General features: G+C 49.1%; 1 protein-coding gene across 5 annotated transcripts in view; it reads right to left on the bottom strand.

The window, feature by feature from the left end:
• Positions 1–14016, bottom strand: part of NAXD (NAD(P)HX dehydratase) — a 454387-nt gene extending 440371 nt beyond the window's left edge. Inside the window, exon 1 of one of the 5 annotated variants that reach the window (XM_069636752.1) lies at positions 13769–14016. In XM_069636752.1, the coding sequence (XP_069492853.1) occupies positions 13769–13820 (52 nt within the window). In that variant the 5' untranslated portion in view covers positions 13821–14016. Of the gene's footprint in view, positions 1–13659 lie in introns of all 5 variants that reach the window. The other 4 variants (XM_069636749.1, XM_069636754.1, XM_069636751.1 and 1 more) reach the window with 4 other exon arrangements.
• Positions 14017–15208: the final 1192 nt, after the last annotated feature.

Genomic DNA, 15208 nt, shown 5'->3' with positions numbered 1-15208 from the left:
CCAGGTGTCAGATGAAGAGCTGTTCTCAGAAGAAAAGGAGGAAGGTGAAATGGTGTTCATGATGAGTGTAGAAATATGGCTAAGAGTGGCTCACAAACAAGTAGCACAGAAAATTGCAATGGCACTTGAGGCACCCGCAGGCATCCCAGTCCCATTTGTTAAGGAGGATATGTCAAAGGTGCCCAAATCATTATGGACTATTAGCCCCTATGACGTGGGATGCATAAAAAGCATAGGGGGTGTAAGGATAAAATTGAAAAAAGGTGCCATACTACCAAGAGTGAAACAGTACCCATTGTCAAAAGAGGCAGATGAGGGCATATATGAAACCATAACGGCCCTTATAAACAATGGCATACTGGTCCCCTCAGAATCACCATGTAACACAGCTGTGTACCCGGTGCGCAAGGCTAAAGGGGGGTCTTGGCGCTTCATACAGGACCTCAGACCCTTGAACAACATAGTAGAAGCAGAGTATCCAGTAACAGCAAACCCGGCCACAATATTGTGTGGCATTCCAGCAGAAGCATCACGATTTACAGTGATTGACCTTAAAAATGCTTTTTTCTCAATACCATTACACCCAGACTCACAAGATTTGACAAGCTTCACTTACCGAAATACAAAGTGGAAACATACCAGATTACCACAGGGGTATTGTGAATCACCCTCAATTTTCAATAGAGTAATACAGATGGATTTGGGTAACGTTGAGGTGGAAAGCACAGTGTTACAGTATGTGGATGACATAATAATTTGCAGTACAAACGAAAGTAAATGTAGAGAGGACTCCTTAAAAATGTTGACAATATTGGCTGAAAAGGGGTACAAGGTAGACATGGAAAAGATACAATACTGTCAGGAACAGGTACTTTACATTGGCCAACTGATATCCCAACATGGAAGAAGGATTGCACCACAAAGAGCACAGGCCATCTCAAGCACCCCCGTGCCACAGACTGTGAGAGAACTGCAGCAATTTCTGGGGCTGTGCAACTACTGTAGAGCATGGGTATTTGATTACAGCTCATACATAGGACCCCTGCTTGAGGGTTTGAAGGAAGCAAATAAAGGGGAGAAAAAGTTGGGATGGACTATGGAAATGAGGGAGGCATTTGACGAATTGAAAGACGCGATATCAACTGCTCCAGTACTGGCATCCCCAGACTATGAGCGACGCTTTTTTATATTTTCACATTGCGACTCAGCAGTGATGAAAGCAGTATTGGCACAAAAAACGAGCATGGGCTATAAACCAGTAGCATTTTACAGCGGTCACTTAGACCCTGTGATGTTAGGCCACTTCCCTTGTGAACAAGGTCTTGCTGCAGCTGCTTTTGCAGTAGAAAAACCATCAGCAATAACTATGGGGTGTCCAACTACACTGTTTGTGGAACATGCACTATTTGCGATATTGAATAAACCTAAGTCCACACTAACGACACAGAGGGCATCAGGTTATGAGATTATTTTGTCTAAAGCTGAACTAGCAATTGTTAGATGTAGCACGGTTAACCCTGCAAGATTCCTAGCAGAAGTAATTGAAGAGGGAGATTACGCCCACGACTGCACCCAAATAACTAAAATGTACTCATGTACTAGAAAAGTTGAAGAAAACGCACTAGAGGGAGGTGAGCTTTTGTTTATTGATGGGTCATCAACTATTGATCAAGGAGATGGGATACGAAGGACTGGGGCAGCAGTAGTAAAAATGATGGAGGCGCCGGTGTGTGTGGCTATGAAGTGTGTACAATTACCACAGCATTACTCTGCTCAAGCCGCGGAACTGGTTGCACTAATATTGGCATTAAAGGAAAGTTTTAATAAAAGAGTAACCATATATTCCGACAGTGCATATGTTACATCCACTGTCCACTCAGGGTTATCAAAATGGAGAAGAAGAGGGTTTAGGAGAGCTGATGGCACTCCAGTACAACATGCCCTCTTGTTGGCTGAACTAATTGAAGTAATAAACGACCCCCAAGAACTAGCCCTAGTCAAATGCACCGCACACACCAATGGTGAAGACTACGTCTCAAAAGGGAATGCAGCAGCAGACGCACATGCGAAATATGCTGCATACTTTGGTGAGATATGGAACCCCACAGACTCACAGAGAGGGAGAGGGAGGGGAATAGCTAGGGAGATGTTAATAAGAGAAGGGTACACCCATCTCCCAGCCACACAGATTATGGAGCTACAAGCGGCTGCACCAATGGCCGAAAAAGAAGTATGGGTGAAAAGAGGATGTACAATGTCACCAACCGAAGCACTATGGCGCCAGGGTGGCACTGGGAAAGTTGTAATACCGTTAGCACTGTTAAATACCGCCCTGAGCCAATTACATCACCCTGCCCATACAGGCAAGGAAATAATAGCAGCACGAATTAGAGAAGATTGGTTTTGTCCTGAGTTAAACTCTCATGTGTCAAATTTTATCAGCAATTGCCTCACATGTCAACAGTTTACGGCCGGTCATACTCTAAAAGTGATAAGAGGTACCATACCCCGGCCAGAAGGACCTTTTCGGCACCTTCACATTGACTATGTTGATATGATCAACATATGTCAAGGTAATAGGTATATGATTGTAGTAGTATGCCCATTTTCCAGGTGGATTGAAGCAGGGCCCTGTTCACACCCTGATGCGTTTAGAGCAGCCAAATTCATAGTAAGGGAGGTTTTCCCCAGGTGGGGAGTGTGCGAGGTGTTAAGATCAGACAACGGCCCACATTTCGCAAACGAAATGTTCCAGCATATCACATCCCTGCTGAACATTAAACACAAATTTGCATGTGCATACCACCCACAGGCTAATGGTGTATGTGAACGCCTGAATGGCTTATTGAAGGAGGCAATTGCAAAAATACAACAAACAACAAAGAAAAGTTGGTTGTATTGCCTTCCGTTAGCTTTATTTGAACTGAGAAATAGGCCAGGGTCCGACCACCACCTCACCCCTCACGAAGTGGTTACTGGACGTCAAATGCGCCTTCCCCTAACCCCAACGTCAAGGGCATTCACCGACCACGAAAGTTCAGCGAGTGTGTTAGGTGATGAAATGTATCAATATGTGTCTTCTTTGATTACTAGTGTCGTGTTTGTGTCTCAACAGCTCGAGCGCACACGGGGCGGGTCTACCAGCAATAAAGAAAAAGGCGCAAGTACAGAATTGGGAAAGGAGAACTTGTGCAAACTTGCCAAAGGTGACCACGTACTACTTCGTAATTTCAATAGAAAGTGGAACGAGAAGAGGTTCACTGGCCCCCATCTGGTAGAGGACGTATCAACAAGAGCAGTAAAACTAAAGGATAAGCGTGCCTGGAACCACCTACATGACGTAAAGATCTACAAACTGCAGACCCGCCCCAGCGCCAACGACAGGTCCATTGGAAGAACAGCAACAACATCCCCGACAGCGAAAGAAAGTTCCACCACAGACAACGACCCAATTGTTCCCTCGGAGACGATAACTGACGAAGAAAGGGGTGATCCCCATACTGCCCACCCCATGGTCACACGCTCAAAGAGTAAAAATACTTCCGCCATCTGAGCGCAAACCCCCCCCCCCATTGACTCCTAAGTACAGTTGTAACTAAAACTGAAGGACATTGCTTGCACCAATACACATGTAAACACGTGAATGTTCTCTTTTTTTCTCTCGCACATACAGGAACTGCGTAATATTGTATTGTTAAGAAAAGCTAATTAACAAGTTCAGTGTACAGGCGTAGATGGTGCTGCCAGACGATAACTACCCAGAAGAATTGTCACACCAATTTGTATACGAAATAAAAAGGCCTACATACCTAAAAAGGAGAAGGGTACGTGTCTACTACACAGCCTTCCTCCTGGCCATAGAATATTACATGCCCCACCTCCGCCCATACTTGCCGGTCCTAAGAGACCGATCACTTAGAGTAGCGTGGGAGCAGCTCTTCGCCTGGGCACTGAATGACTACTTGATAGGGAGAGCTTAAAGGAAACAAAACTAACATTTAATAACGAGCACTTTTGAGAATTTTTAGGCGGGCAACTTTAACGTCACAAGAATACGCTGCCAGGACTGCAGCAAGGTAAGAGCAAAATGCCGGTGAGATTAGCATATGTAATAAAAATAATAGGGATTTTTATGATCACCGGGTTCTTGGCTGCCTCTGTCTGGCAGTACAGCTATGCTATCAATTTTATTGCTGCACCCAAACCTAATATACCCCCGTTCCCTGCTGCAACAGGTGTTACGTCAGGTGGTAATAGTAACATTGCACCCAAGCAAAATAGAGTTAAACGCAGCACATACTCAGACAATAAAGGTATTGATAACTATGTACAAGATTCAGCACACGTCGCAAACAACATATGGTACCAGCACATGACCCGCATTGGTAAGCAGACAACTGAGGATAGCTGTTACGTTTGCTCATTAATACCATACGCCATGAGCGCTTCACGAACATTTGTTGCCACAGAAATAGATGAAAAGACAGCACAGTGCATAATATATTTGGCCCTGTTCCAAACGAAAGGAAGATTTCAAGGAACAGTAGTGCACATGACATGGAAAACACGAGACTCATACCCATATGAAAACAACTTCCTCAAGACCTATCTGAGTTATCACAAGACCAGTTTACATGCTGAAGCATTCAGATACATAACAAGTGGCCCTGCAAAAGGAGAAACAAAGAAGGCAACACTGCAGTATCTACCATGTGATTGGTACGCCACTGAAGTTCCGGGTAAACAAGGATGCTGGGAGAGGCCGCTACTGACGATAACAGGAAAGGTGTATCTGGGCAACAGCTGGGAGATAGGAGTGATTGGCAGCAACATGGTAACAAAAGAAACTATCTCAACCATCGAGACACACAATCATCGATGTTGGACGACGTGGATCAAGTATGTACCAATGCTCACGTGGGTAGAAGAAGATGAAGACCCAATAACAATACTACCATTGACTGCGCCCAAAGTATGCTACCAGCATAAAGGAGAGGTGGACGTAGGATATAACACCAATTGTGCAAGCGTGATGGAGTTACCTGAGGGGGGAGCGGGAACAGCAGTAATAATGGACCATTATTGGGCCTGTGGAGAAAAGGCATATCATACACTGCCTCCCCTGTGGAATGGTGTGTGCACAATGGTACACGTCAATGTACCATCACTAGTGGTACCTAAGAAGAATGTCGATGTGGCGAAATTTCCTAAAATGGATGAAGGGGATAAGAGAAGAAAGAGATCTGCACCACTTCAGAAGGAGCAAGAGAATAGGACCAACAGCAATGATACTGTCCTAAATAGGAGAAAAAGACAAGGAGAGCCACTGACAGGAAATTACCTGTGGGGAAGGTCGGAAACGGAACTAACATCAATACCGCCAGAACACAGACTATTCAGCAGAGCAGCAATGTTCTTCTCCTCAATAATACATCCGGGACTGCAGGCATACGCAAACGCAAAATGGCTCCAAATAACCAGATGGGAACTAACAGTAAATGGGTTCAACGCAATTAAAGAGGAGCTGCGAGCTGTAAGGATGGTAGCACTCCAGAACAGATATGTATTGGACCTTCTCACAGCAATGGAAGGAGGAGTTTGTGCAAAGATAGGACAATCTTGCTGCACGTTCATACCTGCCAACGATGCTGACAATGGTACACTGACAGAAGCAGTTTCACAATTGGCCCAGATGCACTCCAAAATGATGGATGAAAGTAACGGTGTAGACAAGGATAAGAGCTGGTTTTCACTATTATGGTCATGGATGCCACCTTGGCTGTCAGATGGACTGAAAATAATAGTGGGGTGTACTATTTTGGCTGGAGCTACTCTGATCATAATTAGATTTTGGAAGGCCCGGAAGGCACGCACGACTGACGAGTTGCTGGAAATGGTGGGAATGCACCCCTTAATGCCAGCAGATGACGGCCAGCATACAGGGGTGATAATACAAGAGAGGGAGAAGTTGCGCACCCAAATAATCACCAACCATCTAGACCCACCATCAGTGAAGATCGAGAACCCAAGGAACCCCAGGAGCTACATAGGAAGATGGGTATACTGTACTCCTGGAGGAACATGTGAATATATGTATTGGTCATTTGAAGATCATGTAAACCATTATGGACATCTCGGAGGGATAACTAAGATATGGAGGGTAAGAGGAGATAACGAGAAGGATATGTTTGTGGTCGACAAGTCGACCAGAGAGGGGACTGAAGTGGGAGAATGGAAGACCAGGCTCCCGTCCTTCACCTCTCGCGCTTGGCCTAGAGGGTCACGGCCCAGACACCCGCCGCGAGAAGAGTTTGTCCATTTACCAGACGACCAGGTACCATGGTACAGGAACATACGGATGTGTCCATCTGCCTGCCCAGCAGCCCGCACTGGCCATGCCGACACCTGCGGCTCGGATCAGCTAGACTAAAATCCACACGTCGTTAGAGATGCCATGACGACCTAGACAACGGGAAGCACATCTGTACAAATATACACACTGAACATTTCCACACCAATCTACACGAAGAACATACTCAGTGCTCTGACGTAGGCGACAGGCATATTCACGGACGTGCATCTTTATTATTTTTACATAGGCTTTCAGAATGCAGAAACGCAAGACGCATCATGAACTCATCTATAACGCTTGCTCACGCTTCTCTTGAAATCCGTTACCACCATGAGAGGTATAATGGAAACACGATACTGGTCATGGAAATATATGCTATTATAACCTAAAAGCACCTATGCACCAAACGGACTATTTATGCACCAGGCCCGAGTAGGCCTCAACCAAGAGCTCCCGTGGACATTAACAAAGCAAGAGTCAGGTTGCTGATCCTGCAGAAAGAACCCGGTGGAGCAACCAGCCAAGGTTGCAATGTTGCAAACCCACATTCCAAGAACAAATCATCAAAGGCACGATGTTGCAACCTCGCACTCCGCGCCCCAACGATAAAGTCACGCCGGCAAATTAAACCAGACGCACAGTAGAAAAAACAATATTAATTGTGCAGAATTCTGCCTCTTTCACGGTCCCTCCCCACGTGACCAAGCCGAACCTGACGAGATGCCAAAACCCAGGAGAGAAAAGGCGTCTGGGTCCCTCGCTACGAGACACAGGCCGATACACTTGAAAGGATCAATGGACATCTGCTACAGTGGGAGCGGTCAGCCTTCCACCTATGAATAAATCCTCACATTGTCTGCACGTACCCATATTGAAACATTGTTGCAATCACAGGTACACCGAGAGCTGGGAACAACGGTGGTCCCAGGCTGGGAAGCTCACGAGTGCACCAATCAGAACATGGGGCTCTTATCTCAGACGTCAGTAATATTAGCCAATCCTCAGGAGTCTTCATGTAACAATTCTTATGTATCTAATTGTAGGGACAACCCAGATATACCACCTGACTACACCTTGTCCACTAATATCATTCTCTATATGTGTACTATACTAACCCTACCACTCGAGCAACCAATTAAGAGTGGCGATAGGTTTTTTGTTAACTTTCTGAAGTGACGCAAGTAGCGCGTCATAATGCAGTAAAAAGGGCCTGCGAGCCCCACGATTGTGTGTGTGTCAGGACGAACGCGTACGCTCCTTGACCCATCCCTGCCGTTTTGTCTAAATAAACAGCAGAGTCACCTTGCTCCTTGTGTGTGTCTCATACTCTATCTCATCTGGGATATACGGGAGGAGTTGGGGCCTCCCTGCCCGGAGGTCTGCGGACGGCCCGGCCGACCCCGGCAGAATTTCCCCCCGACAAGTGCACTGCAAGTGGCCCATCTATCAATGAAGCCTTTTGAACAGACCTGCTACCAGCTACTGAGAGACTATTGCCACACAGGTGAATGCCCTCAGACCTCATGTTTGGCAGGCGGGGAGGACCTGCTTCCCTCAAGGACCTGAGATGGAAAGTCTGACACTCTTGGACAGGAGGCTCCAGGAGAATGATGCAGGCCTGGTGACCCCATAAATTCATTTTTTGACATTTTAAACTATATTTGGACATTTGAAGGAGGTGCCTAGGAGGGCGTTTTTGACCGTTTGTCTAGTGGTGGAGGAAGTCATCAGAAGTTTCTGGAAAGGGGTGCCTGACCAAGGTCACACTCATCTGTGTGCAGCCATACTGCAAGAGCAGACCAGTGAGTTTGGGCCCCATTTCTTTTTGTGTGGGGTGCCTGTGCGCTCACTGCCATGAATGCCGATGACCCGGGTGCGACAGCGCCTCCTGGCCCTCCCCCCAAAGCACCACTGATGCAGAGACTGCAAGGGGCACCGACGCCAATGCCCAAATTCGACTTTCGGGTGTCCCATCCAGCCTGGGTCCGAGATGGAGGATGTGAAGAGGCAGATTGGACATGTACTTCAAGGCCACAGGAGAAACCAACGATAACAGCAAGGTGGTGGCACTCCTTTACTCAGCAGGTCCGGCCGTTCATGAGGTCTTCCAATCTCTTCAGCCAATAAACGCTACATATGGCGCTGGCGCAGCAAAAGATGCACTGAGGTAATACTTCATGCCAATGGCCAATGCCGATTACGAATGTTATGTCATGTGTAGTGCCCGTCAGAAGGGCGATGAGATATTTAACAAATTCTACAGTCGGCTGCCCCGCATGTCTCTGCCATGTGCCTGGGATAACGCAGACATAATTATCCGAAACAAGCTGATCCAGAGGTGTTTGTCAGGCAAGCTGCGCAGACAGGTTCTGCGAGAGCCTGGGATCACAGACAGGTTCTGCGAGAGCCTGGGATCACGTTGCCTCGCATATTGGAACTTGGACGGTGCCATGAGGTGTCTGAGGCGAGGGCATCGAGAATGGAGGCTGCGGTGCGGCCAGGGAAGGCAGAAGATGTGTGCGTGGTGGGCCGTGGTCAAGGCGGCAGAGGGGCGTGACGTCCGGGGGGCAGTCAGAGAGACCGGAGTGCTAGGGCTAGGGACTCCTGCACGAAAAGAGTGGGTATGACCTCCCACATCCTGCTGAATGCCCAGCACAAGGGAAGTCGTGTGGACGCTGGACCGTTATGCCCGAATGTGCATAGCTCCCATGCTGGTTGTCGTCCCGAGAGGGCCCGTAAGAGCGTGGTTTTTCAGACAACAGCGCCCGCCCAAAGTCACCCAAATCGATAAAGGTGACGATGGTGCCCCTCCTGAGGACAATGATGAGAAGAGAACATTTGCTTCATTTCAAGCGTCAGTGCTTTGCGTCCTAACAGAAGACAACCACGATGCCTCGTAAAAGGTTGAGTCCATGGTCCCAGTGGACACAGAGGCATCCGCCAACGTCATGGCGAAAGCACTACAATGCCATGACAGTGCCGCCTAAGCTATGGAAACCAAAAGCACATATCTTCACGTTTGGAGGTGAACAACCCATTCTGCTTGCTGTGGCATTTGTGGCCAAAGTCGACCATGGAGGGTCGTCCATCAAGGCCCGATTCTATGTGACAACTGTCAGCAGCAACACCTTGTTGAGATGTGCAGCGGCGGAGGCATTGGGCATTGAGCTTTGCATATGCAGTATACGTGGAAGTTGTGCAGGGGCTCCTGACGAAGTACAGTTGACTGTTTGAAGGGTCGGCCATATGGCAGGTGAGGCTTCACGTTGATGAGTCCATCCAGCCTATTGCCCTAAAATATCACCGGGTTCCATTCCATCTGCAGGACCTGGTAGATAAAGAGCTGGACAGCCTGGTTGAGTTAGAAATCATCAACAAGGTCAAGCGCCCGACGCCCTCGGGCTCCCCCATCGTCATTGCCAGGAAAATGAAACAACTGGACTGTGAGTATATGTGTGGACATGCGGCTCACAAATAAGGCAATCAAGCGGCCAGCGGGAGCGTCACATCACCCCACAATAAACTACATCACTGAGCTACAAGGGGCCCGCTTCTTCTCTAAGCTGGCCCTTTGACCCGAATACCATCAGGTTGTACTACACCCGGACTTGCGGTATAGAATAACTTTTACCACGCATCATGGCCTTTACTGTTACAAGTGTTTGAGCTTTGGAGTGTCGTCGGCGGCAGAAGTTTTTCAAAACATTATCCCCGGGGCCCTCATGGACCTGGATGGCGTACTAAACATCAGCGATGACATCCTGGTGTACGCAAGGTCGGAGGCGGAGCACCAGGACAGGTTGGCGAAAACGCTTGAACGGCTGCAGGCTCTGGGGTTATCAGTGCATAGAGACAAATGTGAATTCCTGAAGAAGACTATGGAGTTCTTTGGCTTTGTGTTCAGGGAAGGGGGTGTGTCACTGTATCCTCAGAAAGTAAAAGACATTGTGGAGGCACGGCCCCCGGAGAACGTGTCGGAGGTCCGGAGTTTCTTAGGAATCGTCACATATTGAGGCTGGTTCATTAGGAACCTTGCCTCACGGTCAGAGCCCTTGCGGGCGTTGAAGAAGGAGGTCGCATGGCAGTGGGGACCCCTGGAACAGGCCGCATTTGAAGTAGTGAATGGGGCTTTAACAGCAGAAGACACCATGGCCTTCTTCGACCCGGCTCTACAGCCGGAAATCGAGGTGGATGCCAGCCCGTTTGGTCTGGGAGCAGTGCCCACACAGACGGATGCCAGCAGGGAGATCGGGCCCGTCGCCTATGCCAGCAAGGTGCTGTCGGAGACAGAGCAGCCGTACCCCAGATCGAAAGGGAGGCCCTGGCAGTCCTGTGAGGTTGTCCATCTCTACATGCTGGGACGACCGGTGACAGTAGTCACGGACCACAAGCCCCTGCTGCCCATACTGGCGGGGTCGTCATCCAAGCTACCGGCCCGCATGGAAAGATGGATGTTGATGCTGCTCGAATATGGCGTCTCCTTGGTAAACCGGCCTGGCAACAACAATGCAGCTGATCAGTGCTGAGGAGGTCGAGGAGCATGTCAGACTGGTGGTGGCGGCGGCCACTCCTAACTCAGTACCTATCCACGAGCTAGAACTGGCGGCAGCTGACGACAAATGTTTTTACATCTTGAAGGCAGCCCTGCAACAGGGTTCATGGAAGTCGGTCGTGGAGATGCTGGCTCTGAGGACCCAAGAAGCGAGATCAGCACTGAAACAACTATGGAAGGTCAAGGACGAGCTGGTGTTTGTGCAGTCGGGGCTATTGCTCCGAGGGGACCGGATTGTGATTCCACAGTGTAAGGTCACCCAGGTGATTGAGTTGGCACACCAAGGAACTGCCAAGACCAAGGCTCGCCTGCGACAGAAGGTGTGGTTTCCAGACCTGGAGAGGCGGGTCGATGAGTTCATAGTGGCCTGTGTATGGTGCCAGGTGGCATCCCCAGCCCAGAGGGAGCCCATAATTGAGACAATGCCAAGAGGAACAAAGCCCTGGGAGATCGTCCATGCTGACTTTGGGTCCACGGTCTGGGAAACGCACTTCCAGGTGGTGGTGGATGAATGGTCCAGGTATCCGGAGGTGGAATTCATTGAGTCGGTGTCATTCGACAAGGTGGCTGTGGCGATGGAGAAGATCTTTGCTACCCACGGCCTGCCTCAGACTGTGTTCAGATAATCCACCCTTCTAAGGTGAAAGTTTCGCCCAGCTGATGGAGGAGTATGGCATTCACCATTGCAAGGTCACTCCTCTTTAGTCTCGGGTGAACGGCAAAGTGGAACGTTTTATGAGAACGCTGAACAAAGTATTCCGCATCGCTCAGGGCCAGGGACATACTGTACCAATTCCTGATAGAATACCGGGCCACCCCACACACATCCACTGGAGTGGCCCCGGCTGAAACCATGTTCAGGCAATGTCCCAGAGGCCTGATCCCGGAAGTGGGCAAAACAGAGCCGGCTATCATTGACAACGCGCAGGTGGAGAGGGAAGAGGAGCATCAGGGTGGAGCAAGAAAACATGCCCCATGGGATGAGGTGCTGGTGAAGAATCAACACCCTCAAGGAAAGCTGTCGATGTACGAGCCTCGTCCTATGAGCGTGGTGGTGGTGTATGGCTCCTTGGTGACAGCTTCCTATGGGACTGCCTCTGTCACCCGCAATGCTAGCCTCTTCAAAAAGGTTGGAGAAGCCAGGTCGGAGTGGTTGCAGAGAAGGGACTGTAACGACATCCCGGACTAGGGCGGGTGCCTGGCCCATCCGCCGAGTTCCCCAGGACGGAGGAACACATGCGAGGAGGGCAAGAGGTATCCCCAGAGGGTCGGGAGTGGGAAGATTGCCCACCTGAGTGACTATGTTTTGGACCCCTCAACTGGTGGGGCCAGCCCCTGGACTGGAAGCGACTCATGGGGCACAGGGCGGCTGTGATATAAGGGTTCATCTGTTTTGTGTGCGGTGGTGTTAATATGCTTTGTGTACATTTGACCTTTTGTTTCGTTATGAAAAAGGAAGTGTGCGGTGCCTGCCCCTTAAGGACGTACACACGCGGCAGTGACGTTTCACTCTTAAATAAAGGGGGCATTCCCAGCCACATCAGAGCGACCGGGTAACCTAAATCGTACACAAGTGTGCCAAGTGCCTCGGTGTGCGGTGGGGGGCACACGAGGGGCCTGGTGAGACCAGAGGCCCACAACAGCCTGGTCTTGCCACAGGAAAGGCAATCTTTTCGGGCCATGATTAAACCTGTAAAACTTACTGAAGAGATGGGTTAAGTATGCTATGTTTCCATTTGAGAAGGTTTCATGTTGTATATTCAGTTAGCTTCGTTATGTGAGGCGGGATAGGGAAGGGGCTTTGAAATGAAACGTGACGGGGAAGGAAGCCTGCAGTGAATTAAATCAGGGGAGTTGAGACCGGCAGCACCGTGTGGGCCTCGTCACTAAGTGTGCTCCGCATATAGTGGCGAGCCTTTTGTTTAAGCCGCAATCAACATGCACCTCTGGCCTGTTTACATTGGGGTGAGCTGCGATGGCAATTAAATAACCCCTTAAGTTCCAGGCTATTATTGAAGTCTACGTAAAAAGGACGAGTATACTCGTCCTTGGCACTTTTAAGCAGGTACATGGGAGGGCAGTGGAAAATGAGGGAGGGGTCCAGGGTATGCCAAGACATTGAGGTCTAGGGGAAGGCGCAATTCGTGCGAGGAAAACGCAAGCGTTTACCATGAAACGAAGCTCACGTTCTAATGCTCCAGACTGGATGGCACCCAAACTCTGGATGTTAATTGCACATTCACCACCAGCGAATGATAAGCGAAAAATGCAAGACGGAACAAAGCATCATCACGAGAGAGCTCCAGCGCCCACAGGCACATCCAAACCAGTTACACCACTTCAGTTATCCTCCTTTTACACTTGATGTGCACTGAAAAAACAGTTATGCCCAACTTTATAGCACTATTGTTTTATTAAGCCGCTCCTCGGGAAACCATCTCTGCGGTACAAAATGTTATTCATTCCGTGTAATGGTGTGTTCAAGAATACAAATAACAAATGTCTATCGTTTTACAAAAGCAGAAAATAATTAATAAAATACAACACAAAGACTGCAATAGCGGCCACTATCATGCACCTCTAGCCCGTCACTGGTTGCAAGTTTGGTAAGTTTGCTCTGCAGCTGTGTGCTCATACAACATAAGCGGCTATTTGCCCTGCCCCTTTACATGTCATTGGGGTACGCCCATCCAAACACTACTTCCTTGCAAGGAAGAGAACGTGTCTGGTGTCCCATGAAAACCTCTGTTTGTACCTTTTCCATCCCACGGCCAGAGGAACACCAAGGATGCCGCTGCCAGGGCACAGGCAACAGAAGCGCAGCCCCAGCCAGGACTCGTCATGGCCCCCGTAGCTCCTCTTACCTAGCGCGGTGGGGCGCAGGGCAGCGCTGAACAGCCACAGGCATCTGACCATTTGCTCTCTCCTTTAAGTGGGCAGCTGACAGCTGTTGGCTCCTCCTCCTTCCACCTAATTTTCCTGTCACCGCCGCTGGTACTGCTCTGGCGCTGCACGAGAAGCGACAATGTAAACATAAAAAAACATGTTATGGGCGGTGAATGCAGCGCATGCGCAGAAGACCACACGCTTGAACTACGGCCATGTTGAGCTCAGGCAGTTGTTTGGTCTCGGAGTTTTATTAAGAATTTTCTCCTGGGATCTCAAAATGTGTCAATACTGCCTGCCAGGTTAGAGGGCAAATACACGCGGGAAACTGAATAACAGCACCAGTCACTTTCTCTGTGCTATTCATGTTGTAACTTGTAGATTGTGTCTTATTTTCATTACTAAACAATTATAGCGTCATTATTAACCCCTCCTTTCTCCTCCTTGTCCCAGTTCTTAGTCATTGAAGTGAGCCCACCTCCCAGACAGGCAAATTACCTCAACTTTTCATCGTTATTTTTGGGGCAAGATAAAGAAGCCACCCAGTCCCAGACTGCCAACAATGACTACACTTTCAATCATAGAAATTGGAGTGACATACCTTCAACCTTTTTGGTCACCAGGCAGGTGAGAACACGATTTCCTTTTACACGGGTGAGAGCCCATTGAATTGAATGGACTGATTAACATACATGCCAACCCTCCCGATTTAGGCGGGAGACTCCCGATTTTTCAAGTTTTCACTGTCTCCCGCCTGAAATAGCTGTTGCCCCAATGCAAGCCTATGGGGAAATGTTGGTCTCCCGATTTCATTGTGGAAATCTCCCTCCCAGCTGTGTCTGAATGTTGGCATGTATGGATTAATGGCTTGGTGGGTGATTGAACTATGGATGCAGAGCCAGCCTTGGGGGGGGGGGGCGAGCCGGGAAACCGGCCGGGGCGCCACGCCCCCCCAGGGCGCCTTTTGCCCCCACCACTTGTAGTAATCTGGCTAAGTGTTTCCTAGGGGAGGAAAAGTGTAGTAATGTGGCTTACTGAGTAGCAGTGTCTGTGAAGTCATCTGCTTGTGGAATGTTGTGGTGGAAGTGTTCTGCTGGGTGACGGTTGATCAGAGAGAGAGAAAGCTGTGAGCAGAGAAGATGGGTGTGGGGGTGAGCCCGGTGTTTCCCTTGTCATCTTGTGTCCCCTACCATTCCCGTGTCTTGTGGAGGAGTACAGGACAAGGACAATAAAGACCCTGAGAACTTACCTGGAGTACTGGCGGTCATCATTGTTACACCACGCCAGCTCGGGGGGAGTCTTTCAAGGACTCCCCCGAGCTGGCGTTGTTGGAGAAGGCGTGGCAGGCTGCCTTTTACTGTAAAATGTGCCCGCAGCGGTGGGTGCATTGAAATGCGCCCCTCCGCTGCAGGCACTTT

Source organism: Ambystoma mexicanum, chromosome 7p (genome assembly GCF_040938575.1).
Source record: "Ambystoma mexicanum isolate Mex_15411 chromosome 7p, UKY_AmexF1_1, whole genome shotgun sequence".
NCBI lineage: Eukaryota > Metazoa > Chordata > Amphibia > Caudata > Ambystomatidae > Ambystoma > Ambystoma mexicanum.
This window is presented reverse-complemented; position numbering and strand designations above follow the sequence as displayed.